This window comes from Ahaetulla prasina, chromosome 2, assembly GCF_028640845.1.
Source record: "Ahaetulla prasina isolate Xishuangbanna chromosome 2, ASM2864084v1, whole genome shotgun sequence".
NCBI lineage: Eukaryota > Metazoa > Chordata > Lepidosauria > Squamata > Colubridae > Ahaetulla > Ahaetulla prasina.
In genome coordinates this window covers 259,617,064-259,634,483 of record NC_080540.1, presented here as the reverse complement: position 1 = coordinate 259,634,483, position 17,420 = coordinate 259,617,064, and the positions used below count along the sequence as shown (strand labels likewise).

General features: G+C 36.0%; 1 protein-coding gene across 9 annotated transcripts in view; it reads left to right on the top strand.

Moving 5' to 3' along the window:
* The window catches only part of CAST (calpastatin), a 74,928-nt gene that overhangs the window by 25,210 nt on the left and 32,298 nt on the right, over positions 1-17,420 (top strand). For 7 of the 9 annotated variants that reach the window (XM_058168015.1, XM_058168017.1, XM_058168012.1 and 4 more), the window contains 2 exons: positions 8,947-9,000; positions 17,045-17,110. In XM_058168015.1, coding sequence (XP_058023998.1) covers positions 8,947-9,000; positions 17,045-17,110 — 120 coding nt within the window. The remainder of the gene's footprint in view (positions 1-8,946; positions 9,001-17,044; positions 17,111-17,420) is intronic. The other 2 variants (XM_058168016.1, XM_058168021.1) reach the window with 1 other exon arrangement.

Genomic DNA, 17,420 nt, shown 5'->3' with positions numbered 1-17,420 from the left:
TGGTTGGGTCTCTCCTTTTACTTACAGAGTAAAACCTTTTCAAGAGTTACTTGACAGTTTTTTCTTGAGCTCCTCAGGAAGGATATTATGAAAACAGTGGCTTGAAAGTTCTTTAAAGCAGAACAAGAGTTCTACGGATTTAAATATTATTCCTAATAAATTTATAAGACTTCAACAGAATTGACTTTAAAAATTGTTTCTGGTTCTCAATATTTAGACTGCATTTTTCAGGGTGTGGTCATCTGAGTGGCAGGATATGTTTGTTGAAACATGCCTAAGTAACTATTGCCCTTACAACCCATAGGTAGCATTTATTGTAGTGCTATTTGCTGTTGTTCCTTAACAAAACAAGTTGTTGCTAAGCTATCTATATCATATTCTCTATCCCCCTTAATTTAATAAATATTAGTCATTTCATATTTTAGGAAATGATTTTGTTTGATTATGAGGTTTGGAGTTAGTTGACCTGAATTGGAATTTAATCCTGAGAATATTTAGGCGGAAATTAATCTATTTAATACAGTGGCATATAGTACTATTTAGATACACATTAAATTGTGATAAGGATTTTATTGCTATATTTTCCTCAGTTCATTGAACTGAAAATTGTAACTATGGAAATTTGAGGCCAGGGTTGCCAAGTGAAATAAGATCTTTTAAAGTTTTTGTTATTCGTAACATACATTTATGCTAAACAAGAAAATGCTTTAAAATAATTTTTGAGGAGGAGTTTTGTTTATCAATTGCAGGCAATTTTATAGAATTATTCCAATGAAAATTCTGTAGAAATGAACGTGAATGAAATTGAAAGTAAAATTTCATCAGAGGCAGATTTGTGCCTTTCTTCAGATTAAGAATTAAAATTATTTTATTCTAAAATGTTATATTTAACCATAGGAAACCTATAGCCCTTGAGTTGTTCCTGAACCACAACTGTACAACTTTAGGTGGCTACCATGACCAATGGTGAGATCTTGCTCCATTAAGAGAATACTAACTTTAATCAAGGCCCAGTTTGAATGCCAGAATAATGACCTGAACAACTCAATGATGCACAACTTGGATTTTTAGTGGGATGCCACTTTCAAGATTCAGAAAGCATCATGTGACTCTGGAGCTCAAGGTTACTCATTGATTTTTTTTCCTTTCAGTTTCATTAAGTAGAATTTAGAGATATTTTTAGGATTGTGCAAAATTCTTTTCCTGATTCTGTGTCAGTGGTCATTTGAGTTGTACAGTTTTGTTCTAGGTCAGGGGTCTCCAACCTTGGCAACTTTAAGCCTGGCGGACTTCATCTCCCAGAATTCTGGGGTTGAAGTCCACCAGGCTTAAAGTTGCTAAGGTTGGAGACCCCTGTTCTAGGTTAGTTTAAACCAAAGACTTATTTAATTAGCATTATTTTCCCAGATCCTATGGCAATTGATAGTTCAATAATATTGCTTCTCTAATTATTTTAATCATGTACTAATAAAAAAGAATTGTGTCTAGTTACATTGAAGTTGTAATTCTATGTAAAGGCAACAATGAAACCTGTTTGAACAGAACACATTTATGTTGCAAGATTGAGGCACCATTAAGTTGTTCCACTGATTCATTGGAATCAGACTATCATTCTCTCTGTACAGAAGTTGGACTAGGTCTCTTAATTATTTTGAAATTGTAGCTTTGGTTGAATTTTTACTACAGGTCAACATTCTGGGCACCAGGGACCGGTTTCATAGAGAGATTTTTTTCTGTGGACCAGAGTGGGTCTGGTTTCAAGTGCTCCTGCATCCCTCAGATGGGGCATCACTTGGTTTGTGCAGCCCAGTTTCTGGCATGCCAGAGACTGGTGTCAGTGCTGTGTATCCAATTTTTTTAATTAGGTTTTTAAAAAAAAAAAATCTCATATTTTCCAGGTTTCTTGAGACTACAAGTTTCAGATTTCCCAGCACTATTGGATTATAATCCCACCCTGCCTGGATACATATGTAGGATACTGTATATTCTTAAAATATGGAATAAGACATCAGTAGAAGATCTTATATTTTCAAGAAGTCAACTGTGTGTGCTAGTGGAAAAATAAATGAGATGTTTAATTGATATGTAAGATATGAGCTGGAGAAAGCTAGGAAATTGATTCCTGTGATTTCAAGTTTCCTTATAGTGAACATATTCCATGCAAGGAAGATTAAATGGTAAATTTTAAAAATGCAGAATATTAATTTTCTCTTTTTCTGGGCACTGCTGGTTTGATGTGGTATAGTGAATACAGCTTGCAACTCTGTGACACTGCAGGAAAGAGCAACTTTAAGAAAAACATACAGGTTTACCTGCTCATGACAAAATGTGTAGTAAAATTGAAAATGAGACTTTGTAAACTCCGGAAATGTTTAAGGCTGGGGGAGGGGAGACGAATTTATATAATTTATATTTACTCTTCACCGTAAATCACAGTAACTATATCATACAAGGAGTTGCCAAATCTCATCTGGTAGTAATTTTAATACTTCCCCACTCTACTTTTCACAGAAATAATTGAAAAACTTCCAGTATTCTTGCTGCCATCAGTGTAGGTTCAAAGGTATTCCAGTAATTTTCTTTATAGAAACTGCAAATTCTTTGCTTTCCCCAGGTTCCGCCCTTAAGATATCCTTTGCATGTGATAGTAGGCCAAATTCTATTTCCATGCTAAGAGTTAAAATGCTGAAGGAAATTTTTCCTATTTTATTAGCTTGAATCAAAGAAATAGTATATTTCTCAAGTTAATTGTTTAGATTGACATTTCCCAAAGCAAAGAAAGGATGTTTCACTTTGAGCAAAAATGGAAAAGTGAAATTTCAACTTAGAATTCTCAGTCCACTTTGGGAGGGGCAATTTTAGGAGTGGTTCCAGTTCATGAGGAAACAATTGGTTTGGATCGTGTTGTTTTACATGCAGGAGGGTGCACATTTTTCTGAGCACAGTTATGGTCATTTCCTTTGTCATTAAGGTTTCTTTAGGGCAGATCCTTAGAAGGCCTAGTCAACCACTTTGGGAGTTCAGTTTCCTTAAGTATCCCAGAAGGGATACATACAGAATTATGTAAAACGTTCCAAAGTCACAACTTTTGTATCTTAGGATACCTATTCAAATATACTATTTTCAGGACAAAACACTTCAGATTTTAAAAATTTTGTTCTAAACGTAGAACAAAATTGTTAGAATACTTGTTATGAATACAGTTTTATATAAATATAAATACAGTTTTAGCCAGTTGGAACATAACTTACTTGATGTGTTTTGATGAACAACCCAAGGAAGGCTATTGGACTGGGCTTAATGTAAAACTTTTTTCTTTCACACATCCTGATAGTGATATACGCAGAAGCTAACGAGGTTTGGGGAGAGGCATTTTTGTTTATTTTGAGGCATTTTATTTTACAATGCAGGGAGTGTATCTAACGCTCCTGCCTCCTATTTTTTTCCACAACACAAAACTTATATTATAGGTTGAACTGAGAGAATGACTGGCCCAACAGTGATGGTTGCTACCGGTTTGCACTGATTTGGGTAAACTGGTAATGGTGGTGGCAGGAGGCTCCGCCCACCTGCCCGGACACTTCTGCTCATGCACAGAAACACCGCACATGCACGAGCAAACTGGCAGTGAAGGGGTTTGGAACCCGCCCCTGTGGCCCAAGTCATGCAGCTGGTTTTCATTGCTGCAGCGGGGACTAGAACTCTCAAATCCTCTTTATTTTGAGTGAATCCAACAACTTGCCTATGAGTTAATGCAAAAATGGGTAGATTGTATTAGTATGTAATTTTTAACCACTGGACATTCCTGCTTTTCATAAAGTGCTGGTTTCTGCAGTATACATGAAATCCCTCTCTCTTTTCAGTGCAGTCAGGAAGTTTTTTTTTCTTCTGTTATATCTGGGTGTGCCTTCCTCAAAACATGCCAGAGTCTCTCCAAATTCTATTTAGCTATGAATCATTCAGCTATTGTTGGTTACCAGGCAATACTTTCATATTTGCTTTTTAGTTTCAGTATGTGATCCTCGAGAATCAGAGCTGTGCTTTCTTCTGCTTGTTTATGGTCAATCAACAATAATTTAAAAAAAGTATAGTCAAAATGGACAACATTAAGTTTGCTGCCAGATGATTTGTTTCACTTTGAAATTTTATGAAGCTGGACTTCAGTCACATTACTTTTTCATTGTTTTGGTATTCTATAAAGCTGGAATATCAGGATAGTGAGATTCTCATGCCCATCACCCCAGAAACAGCAATTTACAGAACATGCAAAAGCCCCAAATATTAATACTGTAAAATATTTTGGTAATCCTTTTTGCAATCTTGCTATCATAAAGTCAATCTTCTAATAGATTTATTTTTGAATTATATTTAAAAAACTTGGATCTTATATGAAGAATTGTATGTTTGGTGGGAAGCAAAAGGGATAGTTCTTCTAGATTGGGAAGACGGTTTGATTCCAGATTTACAGTCTTGAAATGTTTTAGTGAATGGGGCTCTCCATCGATGTAGTGAAAATATGCTACAGCCAACATTGTATCATGTGGCTGGTGTAAAATAATATGTTTAAAAATTAGGCTGGATGATTTCTTGTACATTTTGCATTCTTAAAAATGATAGCCAGCTTCTTAGACTACTCATTTATACTCATTTCTTCATCTCAAGCAGAGTAAACATTGGGAGAAGTATAATGTCTGTCATGAAAATCCCTCCAACTCTCATATAGGAAAAACAACTTTGTTCTTTTAAAATCAGTGTTTACATTTCTTTAGTTTTTATTGTCTAAAAATATCTCTTCAAGAAAAATTATTTAGAAATGAAATCAGGGACAGAACTGCAGCAACAAGAAAGAGGATGTTTATACCATCTCCCAAGTTGATTTGATAAACAACTGGAAATACCAGAAACCAGGACAGGTCCAGGAAAAAGAAGTAGGTGTCTTTACGTTGGAATTCAGAAATAGAGGACATTCTGCTCCAGATCCTTACTTCTTTGATATAGATAAGTATTTTAGGGAGAAACTTCATTAAATTTTAATTTCTTTCGTTTGAATGTGCTAAAATCCAATATTCTTTATATTTGTGTACAAACTCAGTGACTGTATATACTTTAATCTTTATGTATTTATCAGGTTGTTCAAGATGATACTTCCTTTCTTCTAAACATCTTGAGATTACATTTTTTTCCTGACAAATCCTTTGAGATCTGTAAAACTTCGAATTTAGGGGATTTGTGATAATGTGTTTTTTTGTGATTTCAATGCACCAGCTGCTCTGTATTGTAGCTTTGGCAGCTCTGTAGTGATTCATGCAGGATTGCATGATTACAATTTTAAACTTAGAAAGTAATTTCTTCTGAAATTCTCTCGTAAAATTTGATTATGTGATTGGTGGGGAAGAAGAAGAAGAAGATCGATCTAGTCACATTAACTCCAATTTGCAGTTATTTATTTCATTTTGACCTCTCTACTTGCTGAATCATAGCCTGGAGTTGATTGGGAGAGTGACAAAGGCTTCATGAGTTCATAGGAATTGATTCAACAAACCTTCCTGTCTTTTCTTTTCCTTTCTGTATTAACAAAATAAAACAAATTATTTTGCTAAAACAAAATAAAAAATAATAATTTCTTTTTCAGATATATAAAGCAATTCATAAAATTATTAAACACTAAATAAAGAAAAGCAATAGCTAAGCAAGCCTTCCACTCCCATCTCCTCCCCACCCACCTTTGTGGTGAGTGTAGTGAAGAAACAACAAATCAGTAAACATTTTTAGTGATTTATGTGCTTCTGTTCAAACATTTTAAAAATTAACTCTTCCGCTCAATAAAGCTTACAATGTGAACTAAATGCATCCACTGCTGATTTTAGATTCCCTTCCTACTTAAAGTTAAGCAACAGGATCAATTATTATACACCTGAGTGCCTCCCTTCCGCTGACAGAATACGGTCTTCCTCTCTTCAGCCTCTCTTGTAATGTTAGTAATCTATCTAGTTTTGAGGCTGCTCAGCTCCAAAAATGACTCGGCAGTTTCAGAAAATTAAAAACAGAAGAAATATATATTTAAAAAAACACCACCCAAAAAATATCCTGAAGGAACAATTAAACAAAATCTTCACATTACCACAGAGTATCCCAACAAAGGAGTCCACCACACGAGGCCAGCGACATGTTTTGAGGAATTCTGTTGAAAGTGGATACGGTGGGAGTGAAGTGAATCTCAAGGGAGGATCCTATTATAGAGGGCAGACACAGCAATAGGGAAAGGCTATTTTCTGGATCCTGCTAGATTATATTTCTTAATCAATAGGACCCAAAGTACTCCACTGTGACATATTGTACAGCATAGGTAGAAACCATGGAAAATAGCTAGTCATATGACATACAGGGCTTTATAGAAATAAAACCACCATGAATTACCGTATACCGAGAAATTTCCTGGTAACCAACAAAGCTGATGAAGCAAATATTACATGGGAATTGGGAGAACTAGTCATCAGTGCTTGTGCTATTGCGTTCTGGATAGTTTCTGAGTGATCTTTAATCATCGTAATACTCCAGTTGCAAGGTGATCAAATCATGAATCACCACAACTGCCATCTGCTGCTCAAGTAGGAGCTGAGTTTTCCAGAAAGACTCCCCGATTATGCACTAGTCCAGAATGGGGGAATGCTATTGCATTTAGAGCTAAGGATGGAAAGTCCCCTGAACTAGAAGATCCAAAAATCGACAGCCCCTCAATACTATTATGACTGAATGTGAGTCTGTTCCTCCCCATGCAGAACCTAACAGCATTACTTGGTTAGCCAGATTTATTTATATAATTTGTATGGCTCTTCTCTCAACAATAGACTTTGGGTGATGAATAATATGAAAATAAAAAAAATTGCAGTAGTACAAAAATTTAAATACACAGCAGCTGAGAAAATAAATCCATAATCACTAATAAAAACAGAAAATGAGTCCTTGCATACATTTGTAGCAACTGGCCCAGAGACAGAGACAGGCTTTTAGGGCCTTATAAAAGGTCAGCAGAATATTGAAGATCATTCATGTACTAAGGATACTTGATTCTAAACTGATGAAGGATCTGTTCCAATAGCCAAATGTTGGTATGAAGCAGTGGGTAAGAGTATTGGGTCCTTTGACACTACCCTCCCCAAAGCAGAGGTTTCAGACTCAACCTCTCCCCCTCACCATTTTGATTGGAATTGACTAACAGAAAGGAGAACTGCTAAAATGCTGTAATATCCATTCTTTCTCCCTTCAGCCAGGCCAGAAGAATCAGTGACTGATGGTTTCAGAGAGATCAGTCATGGTCAGGATATCTGCACCATCCATATCTTAGTTTTGCCACAGGTCATCAATAAGCACCACTATCTTAGTTCTATATTCTGGCCTGAATTCTGATTGAAAAGTGTCCAGATAATCCATTTCCTTTAGAGCAGGGGTCCCCAAGCTGTGGACTGTGGCCTACAACTGGGGTGTGGCCTATTAGCAACTGGGCTGCATGAGTGATGGGCTGGGTTGCATGGAGCCTTACTTGCACAAGTGGTGGGTGCTGGTGCATTTAGCTCCATTCATGAAACTATGCCCACCCCCATGTACATGCCTACCCTTCGCACAGAACCAGCCTCTTCCCCATGCCGGGCCCCAGCCCAAAAGGATTGGGGAACACTGCTCTAGAGTCATATTTAATATGTAGTTAGCATGACCTGCTTTAAATTTTTTTAGGTGTTCAGTGTTTACCTTGTCCTTCCAAATAATGATTAGGTTTACACATAACATTAAGTGGTTAAATAAGTGGTTTGGTGCAGTGCATGAATTCAGTTGCCATTTGGTATAGACTTATTTAATGGAATAATAATTCAATCTATCTGGGATTATACTAGTGATGTACAGAATTTTCCAAATCTAATTTGCTTTCAATTTGTCATGTACTCAAATGACAACCTATTCTCCAAATTTTATGGAAGTATTTAAATTGCTTATTAAAACAATAAATGCCGTATGTAGTGTGCTTCAACTTTCCTTTAGAAATGGGCAGTGGAAAAAGCATTAGCAGAGCTGAATTGCACACGTATTGCATGCGGATGGATTCTTTTTTGGAAGATCATGCTGTTTTGTTTTGCAAAGTAATCTGTGGTGGATTTTACATTCTAGCAAGAATTTCTGATCTTCTCTTTAGAAATGCAATTTTTGAGCTTTACTGTTTTGGAACCCAGCCAATTGGAAATGTTCTGATGAAATGTTTCAAGTTAGGCTGGTTTGTTTTTTTTCTGAGCTGAGCACAAAAATATGGTTTCTGTTTCGTTCATATCCCAACAGATCAATCAATCAATCATTGCACAGCAGCAATGAATGTGACTAGAATAAAATCAGGTTTGTGATGCAACTCCTTCTAAAAAAGGGATGATTATCAGCAGGTTTCTAATCTTTCCTTTTGGACTGTTATTGAGACAGTAATTGGTGAACAAATATATAGCATTGTAGGGGAAATAACTCATCTGGACTATTTTTAAGCAGGATTCAGGCCAACAGAGAGCACACTGTTTTCTTTTCTTGATTAACTTTGTCAGAATGTAGGGAGGAGGGCAACCCTTCTGGTCCTTATGGAACACTCAGCTGCCTCCCATGTCATAATACTGTTCTGGACGGCTTATGAGAATTGAGGATTAGAGGCACTATGTTGCAATGACTCCATTCCTATCTGAGTACCATTCGTATAATGTTTGTCTGTGATTTTCAGTTATGCAACTTATTGGAACTAACTGAACTTTGCATTCCTATCTGTCATTGCATAAATCTGCCATTGCATTCCTATCTGTCATGGGGTTCAGTATAGTTTGAAATACAATGTGTTATATTGGGGTAGAATGTTCATCATTTTACTTTTTTTAAAAGGTGTATGAAAGACAATTAATCCACACTTTTTTGTACCATAACCAGGCCCAGACTGCTGTTGCATCAAAGGCATCAACTATGAAACCTGCTGAAACAAAGGTATGTCCTCTAAAAAAAGGAGAACAAGTCATTCTTTCAGTGTCATCTATCCAAGTGCGATTTTTTAAAAAATCAACTCTTCAGTGATAGTTGCAGCTCTCAATAAGTTTTCCTAGTTTTTAATAAAGAGAGAAGTTGCTGACTGATGTTGGGAACAAATATAAAACTAGTCTATTGCTATTATATTTGCATAGATTAAAGTAAACTGTACTTCTGATTGAATTCTGCATATTATTGGTATGCGCTTTCTCATGATTTACTTTGAAAATTTTCTGTATTATTGTTTTGGATGCACTATCACGTTAATTCCTTTTAGGAAGCTTCATATGAGAGGATACTGCTATTAGCATTATTTAAGAACTGTTATGATTTATGAGACATCATTTTTGCTATTATCTGGCATAGGAAAATTACTAGTTTCTTTCTGGCTGTCGTTTCCTGACCCCAACCCCAAATTAAAGAAAGAATAATTCCATATAGTGACATGTGATACAAACGGATCAATTTATCAATGTTACCATTTGGAAGTTTATCTGGAAAAAAATGCTTTTTTATTTTTATTTTTTTTAAAATCTATTTATAATAGCAGTTTTTGAAGTCTTCAATTATTTCAATAATGTGACCAAAGAAACATTGTCAAAAATGATATTACAGCAAGACAGGATGATCAAAAGGCTTATGTATATACGTATTTGTTACTTGGTAGTTCCTCAATTTAATTATGAGCCAGAATCCAAGATAACTATTTCTCTGCTTTTAACATTTGCTGATCTTTGAGATAGATGCTCAAGTGGTCATCAAAATAGACCGAGTGATTGCTCTATTTATAGCATAATAACCTGTGCTAAAAATTATGTGCTATAAAATATAGCACATAATCTATGTGATAACCACATAGTTTTAAAAAAATTGGCAGAGCCATCTAAATTGTAGGACTGCTAAATGGACCTGCAGATACATTCTTTCATTCATAAGAATAGATTTAGTGTTTTAATTGGCTCTTCGTGAAATGCTTTTCACAGGAGCAAAAGGAGCCACAAGGGATTGTCAAACTGTTCAAGGGATTGAGAGAATCCCTTAGAGAAATACAAGGGATTGTCAAGCTGTTCAAGCCAACTTTCAGAAGGCCTACTGATTATTCTTCATATAACTTGTAGTTGAATCTGTTGTCATGAAATTAGAGTTGGGTATCTTGTTTTACGAAGGAATTTTTGCTTTCTTCTAAAGGAGTTCTGTTTTGTGTTCTTCTAATGCTGGGAGAAATAAAATGAGCAGAAGTTGTATGTTAATCCTAGGCTTCATAATGCTTGGTTTATCAGGAGCTTTCTTATAAAAGGGCAGCATTTTGGACTTTGTTGGGGAAATAATTATTCTTTTCCTACATTACTGTAATTATTGCAGCTATCCTATTTTCAGGAAACAAAAGAATATATATCTAAGGAAATTCTCAGTCAACCAGGTCATGGTTGTCCCAAAGGTACTTTCTTTTTCAAGTGGCAACTGGACTTTTTGGTTTTATTCTTTGCTTGTCATCCAAGAAGCTTTTTTCAGCTCTGACTGGATGGTGGGGAATGGAAGGGTTTATACTCCTTGCAGACAGCTGGTCATTTGCATTCTTTTGGTGGGTTGCTAAGGTCACCTGGAGGTTTATCTGTGTCATCAGGGTCACCTGAGTGGTGCAAATTGATATGGAGCTGTCTTGGAACTGTTGAATTGTTGAAAGGACACAGTCTGCAAGGAGTATAAATCCTTCCATTTCCCACCATCCAGTCAGAGCTGAAGAAGCTTCTTGGATGAGAAGCAAAACATCTTCAAAGAAAAACCCCCAGAAAGTCTGCTTGCGTCTTGAAAAAAAAAAGCACTTTGGGACAAAAAGTTATTATAATTTCCCCAGTGATACCTTTTCCTATACTTCTTTTTTGTTTAAATAGTAACCAGTCACATTTTTATACAGTAGGTACTGATATTGCAAGTTCCTTAAATAGCATGAAGAAATTTTACAGGAAGATGTCACTACTATTTCTCCAAAACACAGTCAATAAGGTTAATCTTTTAGATACTTATATCATTAATTCTATCCCATGTGTATTGAATACAAATTATTCAAATAAAAATATAATTATTGTGCAGATAGGTTTAGACTTATGGCCGCAATCGGGATTGGAACTTTCATGCTAAGTGAAGAAGTCATTAAAGGAATGGCACCCAATTTTACTTTATTTTTGCTTTATTTTTATTATGCTTTATTCATATTTTAAGAAAATATGATTTCTCCCATTGTCTTCACTTGCTGGGAGCCCCAAGGGAAGGTTGCAGATGGGGATCACGTGATCCCAGGATGCTGGGGATCCCAGCATCTGCTGTGTTGCAGATACATACTGCCAAGCATCTGAATATTGATCACATGACTGTGAGGGCACTGTGACAGTTGCAAGTGTGAGGAATGATCATGTCACTTTTCTGACAGTGTCATAATTGCAACAATAGCAATAGCACTTAGAGTTATATACCGCTTCACAATGTTTTGAAGCCCTCTCTAAGCAGTTTACAGACTCAGCATATTGCTCCCAACAATCTGGGTCTTTATTTTACTGACCTCCGAAGGATGAAAGACTGACTCAACCTTGAGCCGGTGAAAATCAGACTGCTGAATGGTTTATCTATAAACCAAAGCTCAAAGACTTAAACTTATGTTGTTTTATAAATGATGATGTAACAGTTTGCCATTTCTTACCAGTCATTGTTCTTAAAATTTCAAGGGTCAGCTAATCTGCGGGTGACCCATGTTTGACTCAACTTTTTGAGAGTTAGCTTATTTGCATTTGGCCTTATCCACAATTGTGTATGTTGTTCTCTATGCCCAGTGGCATTCTGAGTTTGTGTTTCCCAAAACACAGTTAATTATGCCTTATAATAATATAAAAATAAGGATGCTGCAGCTGGCACCTGCAAAATTCCAAGTAAGCACTACAATTTAACAGATTACACCATCTTAATAAGTCTGTATCCAAGGACAGATGTGACTGTCTAGTAAACAAGCAACCATAACTGGAATATGTAATCTGGAAGAGTCGCACAATAGTGGCATGTTAAATGGTAAGGATGAAATATATTTATATGGCAATATAAGAGCCTGGAAAATTACTGAAAATTTTCATGGGAAATAATAATTTCTTGGGAAATTATTATTTCCCAAGAAAATAATCTGGACTAAGATAGCAAATTCTAGAAAGAGATAGTACCAACAAAAAGCAAATACCTTTGTAATGTGGCATTTCTCGAAAAATAATCCTGCAAGATACACTCATGCTGTTAGATGTATTTAGCAATCTTGTTCCTAGGGTTATTGTGGAATTTAGCTTCCATCAGCCTTAAACAGCATTGCAAATGATTGTTTTATGACTGAGTATTTTCAAACCTGAACTCCCATCCAAATTAACCTAAATTATTCCCTGTCACCCAGCCTGCTACAAGGAACTTTGCTTTGTTCTGCATATTCATAAATTTTAAGATTGCTTGAAACTAGAACGGTATTGAGACTATTGCATTACTTGTATTAAGGGCAAAAAAAAAAGGTTATTTATGTTTACTCATCTCCAACCATAACAAAGACAACAAAAAATTATCTCCCCTCTCAAATAAATACATTTATTTTACACATGACACTTGGATGTTAAAAACAATGTTTTGGATTGGTTTAGATTTATTTTCTCTGCTGTTACATAGATTTGATATTAAGCTGCGAGAGAACCTTCAGATGTTGCTGAACTACTATTTCTATCATCCATCATTGTCATTATGGCTGGGGCTCTTGGGAATTGTAATCAGCCAGATCTAGGATAAGATAGCTTTCATGTTTGCATGATAAAGGTAGAGTTTTGTTAGAAAGTAAAGTGATTGTTCCAGCTAAGCTCAGAAATGGCCAAATAAGTATGGGGAGAAAAAAATCCTGCTAGTGAAAGAACAATCTATCAATGAGCTTTCCACAGCTCAAATTATGCAATGCTAAATATTAAATAAAGCAAGCACATTGAATGTGACCTGTTAATGCAGTTCTCTGCACAGTAATTTATAAGTGAGTTCAACTGAGCTGACTGCATTTTCTCTAGTAAATGTTCATTGAACCACAGTCTAAATTCAAGGGAAATAACCAAGACAGAAACCAAAGAAAATAAAACACCTTCCAGAATTTAACCAATAGAACTGTTGGAAGAAATATCCATCTGGGTTCAGTTCCAAGTGGGAACAAAGACACTGGAAACATGGAGACTGCTTGGAAAGATGGTTTAATGGTGGCCAGGATCACATGGCTTGAGATCCTGAACAGAAAAGGGCCGAGATCCTGTCTGCTCCCTGGCTTTATGCTTTTTCTGAGCTTTGAACTTTCTGGGGCACAGGAAGAGTATTCTGATTGGTTGTCAAACTCCCAGGGGGTGGGAGTCTTAGCTAGCCTTGTAGGTTGTCTCTCAAGCTTGCCTGAGCCTTGCCATGTGGTGAGTTTCTGTTCTATTGTGTTGCAAATGATGGTCATTGACAAAGGTGGGGGGATTGAGTGAGCTTGGCTGAAGCTTTAATGGCCCATTGACAAAGGTGGGGGGGGGAGTCAGGAAGTTGCAGGGAGCTGCTTTGTCTTTAAAACATGTTTCTCCATTTCTCATCCAGGGAAATATATTCTGCCTTTTAAGTATTTTCTAAAATATTTCATTCTTCTAGGAGGGGGGTGGGCGCTAAATTCCTACAGAACCATGAGAGAATTGAACTATTCAATGAACCTCAGTATCTTGGTAACCAGTTCTTTTGGTTTTTTTGGGAAACCAGCATGCTTATAAGCAACATTTATAATGCAAAGCTATGCAGTGTTTGGGATATGATTCAGCAGTTTATTTCAGCCTTTGTTTTGAATGGTGAGGACACAGTGAGCTCATATAAAAGCCATATAGAAGTAGTTTAATATGATTAGAAGGCTGAGATTCCAGTTTTATTTGAGGACGGAAATAAAATGACATGTGTATCCAAATAATGTTCCATTAAAAAAAAAAATTTTTAGCCTTTCATTTTTTAAAATCATAAGATGTTACTACCTCTATTTCTACTCTCTTATACTTTGGTACATTTATTATCAGTCTGCTTGCTGAATGTTCTACTTCCTTATATTTTTCTATTATCATAGACACATGCGGTAAAAAAAATTAAAAAAGAAAAAAAAAACCCAAAAAATCTTTTCCCATATTGTCAATTCAATATTTTATTATGGCCACAAATAAAAATTAAAACATTAAAACAAAACAAAACAAAACAAAACAGAGCAAGAGCGTATTACAATTAATGGTGGGATTATGACTGGGTCTCCAGAATCTGCCTAATTTTACAGACAATATAGCAGAATTTAGCCACAAAGAAACTGTATGCTACATACAACTGTATGTCTGATAGTAAAAGCTGTACATAAAAGAGATCAGATTTTCCTTTGTAAGATAAGAAATTATAAAATAAGCCTGTGAGATCTTATATAAGGTGCAATATGACAGAGCATGAGCTGTGGTTTCAATGGCCTCTTGTCCACAGGACACAATCTCAGTTCATGTGCGACTTTTTTAAATCAGCTCACCAGAACTGCTATGGGAAGACTGTTACAATGGGCCAGAGTTAATGCCCTCTGAAATTTAAAGACAGTTATATGATACGACGTGGTGGCTCAGTGGCTAAGACGCTGAGCTTGTCGATCAAAAGTTCGGCAGTTCAGCGGTTAGAATCCCTGGTGCCGCGTAACAGGATAAGCTCCCGTTACTTGTCCCAGCTTCTGCCAACCTAGCAGTTCGAAAGCACATAAAAAATGCAAGTAGAAAAATAGGGACCACCTTTGTTGGGAAGGCAACAGCATTCTGTGCGCCTTTGGCCTTTAGTCGTGCCAGCCACATGACCATGGAGACGTCTTCGGACAGTGCTGGCTCTTCCGCTTTGAAAGAGAGATGAGTACTGCCCCCTAGAGTCAGGAACAACTAGCACATATTTGTGAGGGGAACCTTTGCCTTATATGATATAACTATCTCACTGGTTAATGAAGGGAGATCTGATTGTTTAAGAAAATGTTCCTGGATAAAAACAGGTGCTGTTGGATTTCCTGATGTTTAATATGTTGTTTAAACGCACTTAGTATACACTCATAGGCATAAGGAAGCTCCTTTTTCGAGAGACCAAGATGTTGGAGTTTTTGTGAAATAGTTCTAACCCATGTTGATTTATAATTTATCCTCCATAAAGAGGGCATCAAACCTGTGGGAAAGAACATTAAGTTTAGCTAGTGTGCTATAATGCAAGCTCATGCACCTGTTTTGACGCTGGGCATACTGTCTGTGTGAACATGCATAGTCAGTGGTGCTGTGCACGCTCAGCTATTTCACTGCAACCCCTGTGCCTCTTTAATTGAAGATATTCTTATTCTGCATGGCCCTACACTCTTTTTCATGTCAGAGTTGACAAATATCTACTTCCAAAATGGGCCAAGAAGTCAAGTGGCAAGTTGGCAAAACTTTCCATTCATTAACCTAGGGAAGATGTTACATTTTATAGAATAAAATGATTTAAGTATATTAATTATGTTTATTTTATACTCATGTACTCAGTAGAATACTACATTATCTAGATCTTTTATATATATCAATCTAGGGAATAAATACAATTTTTTTCAGTTGAAAGGACTTTCTTAGGAATCTTTGTACTCAGAAAACAGAAAAATCACCTCATCTACTTAATCTATAGACCATACATACATTATTTCCAAAACTCAAGGGGATCAAGTTTATTCCAAGTTTTAGAGTGAGCAGATATGACAAAGAGTTATATATTTCTGGAATGAAATTAGGAACAGAATGAAGGAATTTTATCCTTTGCCTCCCCTTTTCCATTGACTATTTTTTTTAGAATTTCTAATTATCCAGAAAAGAGAACCTGAATGTTTTTTAAAGTACAAACTTCACATTTATATATATTTGAAAAGGATAGGTTGTACCATTAGAAATAATACACAATAAGGTATAACTTGGAGTACAGAAATTGAGAAAACTCAGTAGTTGGAACAAATTGATAAATCAAAATAGTTATCTTAGCATCCAATTTGTCAAGGCAACAAGTCTATAGATTGACTCTTGCAGTGCTGTGGATTTGAAGGGGAAAATGTGCTTCAGACCATCAGTAGCCCTCATATACCATTGGTCTTAAAGCAATTAATTTTTTTTATGGGAAACAATATTTTTAGATTAAGGAGTTGCAACAAATGGTACAATTGCCACCACATCTGTTTTAAAATATCATTATTCTTTCAGTTTCAAAGTGCTTTGTGGCCCTAGCCCAGAGGTCTGCAAAGTTGGCTTTTTTAAGACTTGTGGACTTCAACTCCCAGAGCTCCTCAACCAGCAAAGCTGGCTGAGGAACTTTGAGAGTTGAACTCCACAAGTCTTAAAAGAGCCAAGTTTGCAGATCCCTGGGCTAGCCAATAACTGGAATACATAATACAATCTTTGTCCAGCTTGGGAAGAATCATAATGTTTGGCTAAATGATACATAGGAGTAAGAATATACATATATATATATTTTAAAACTTTTTTTTTTTTTTTTACATTTATATCCCGTCCTTCTCCGAAGACTCAGGGCGGCTTACAGTGTATAAGGCAATAGTCTCATTCTATTTGTATATTTTTACAAAGTCAACTTATTGCCCCCCCAACAATCTGGGTCCTCATTTTACCTACCTTATAAAGGATGGAAGGCTGAGTCAACCTTGGGCCGGGCTTGAACCTGCAGTAATTGCAGGCTTTGTGTTCTTAATAACAGGCTTTACCAGCCTGCGCTATTCACTACATACTTCACTACATACTTTAATAAAATAAGAATAAGAAATAAGAATCCTAGTTATTTTTGTATCAGTCAACAGACATATTTTGTTCATCACTTCTTGAGGACAGAAAGTTGAGATTAGTAAGAAGTTTCCTTATTATATCTTGAGCAATTTCTTTCCAAGATCCTGAGTTTGTACTCCCAATACTAGGCTTCCTCAAGCCAACAGCAGGCACGTGGAGTGGACTCCCAGAAAAGAAAAAGAAACAGGAAGAAGGTGATTCAGACCCTGGGTTGTGTGTGTTTATGCTTGATAATAACAGCAGCAACATTGCTAGCATGTGCAGCACATGTGCTCGTTCATTAGTCCTAAACTAATACATTCTAGTTTACTTCTGTCTTCCTTTTGTATGATCACATTGCAATCTTTTCTGATGGTGCAGCACACTTTGAAAACATATTATATAAAAGCGGTCTAATAGTATTTCTTACTATTTAGTCTACTGTGATTAATACTTATGTCCTAGAGAATAATATAGATTTGCTTTTGGCGAATTTCTTCTTGTCTAAAAGACAAGAAATCTAGA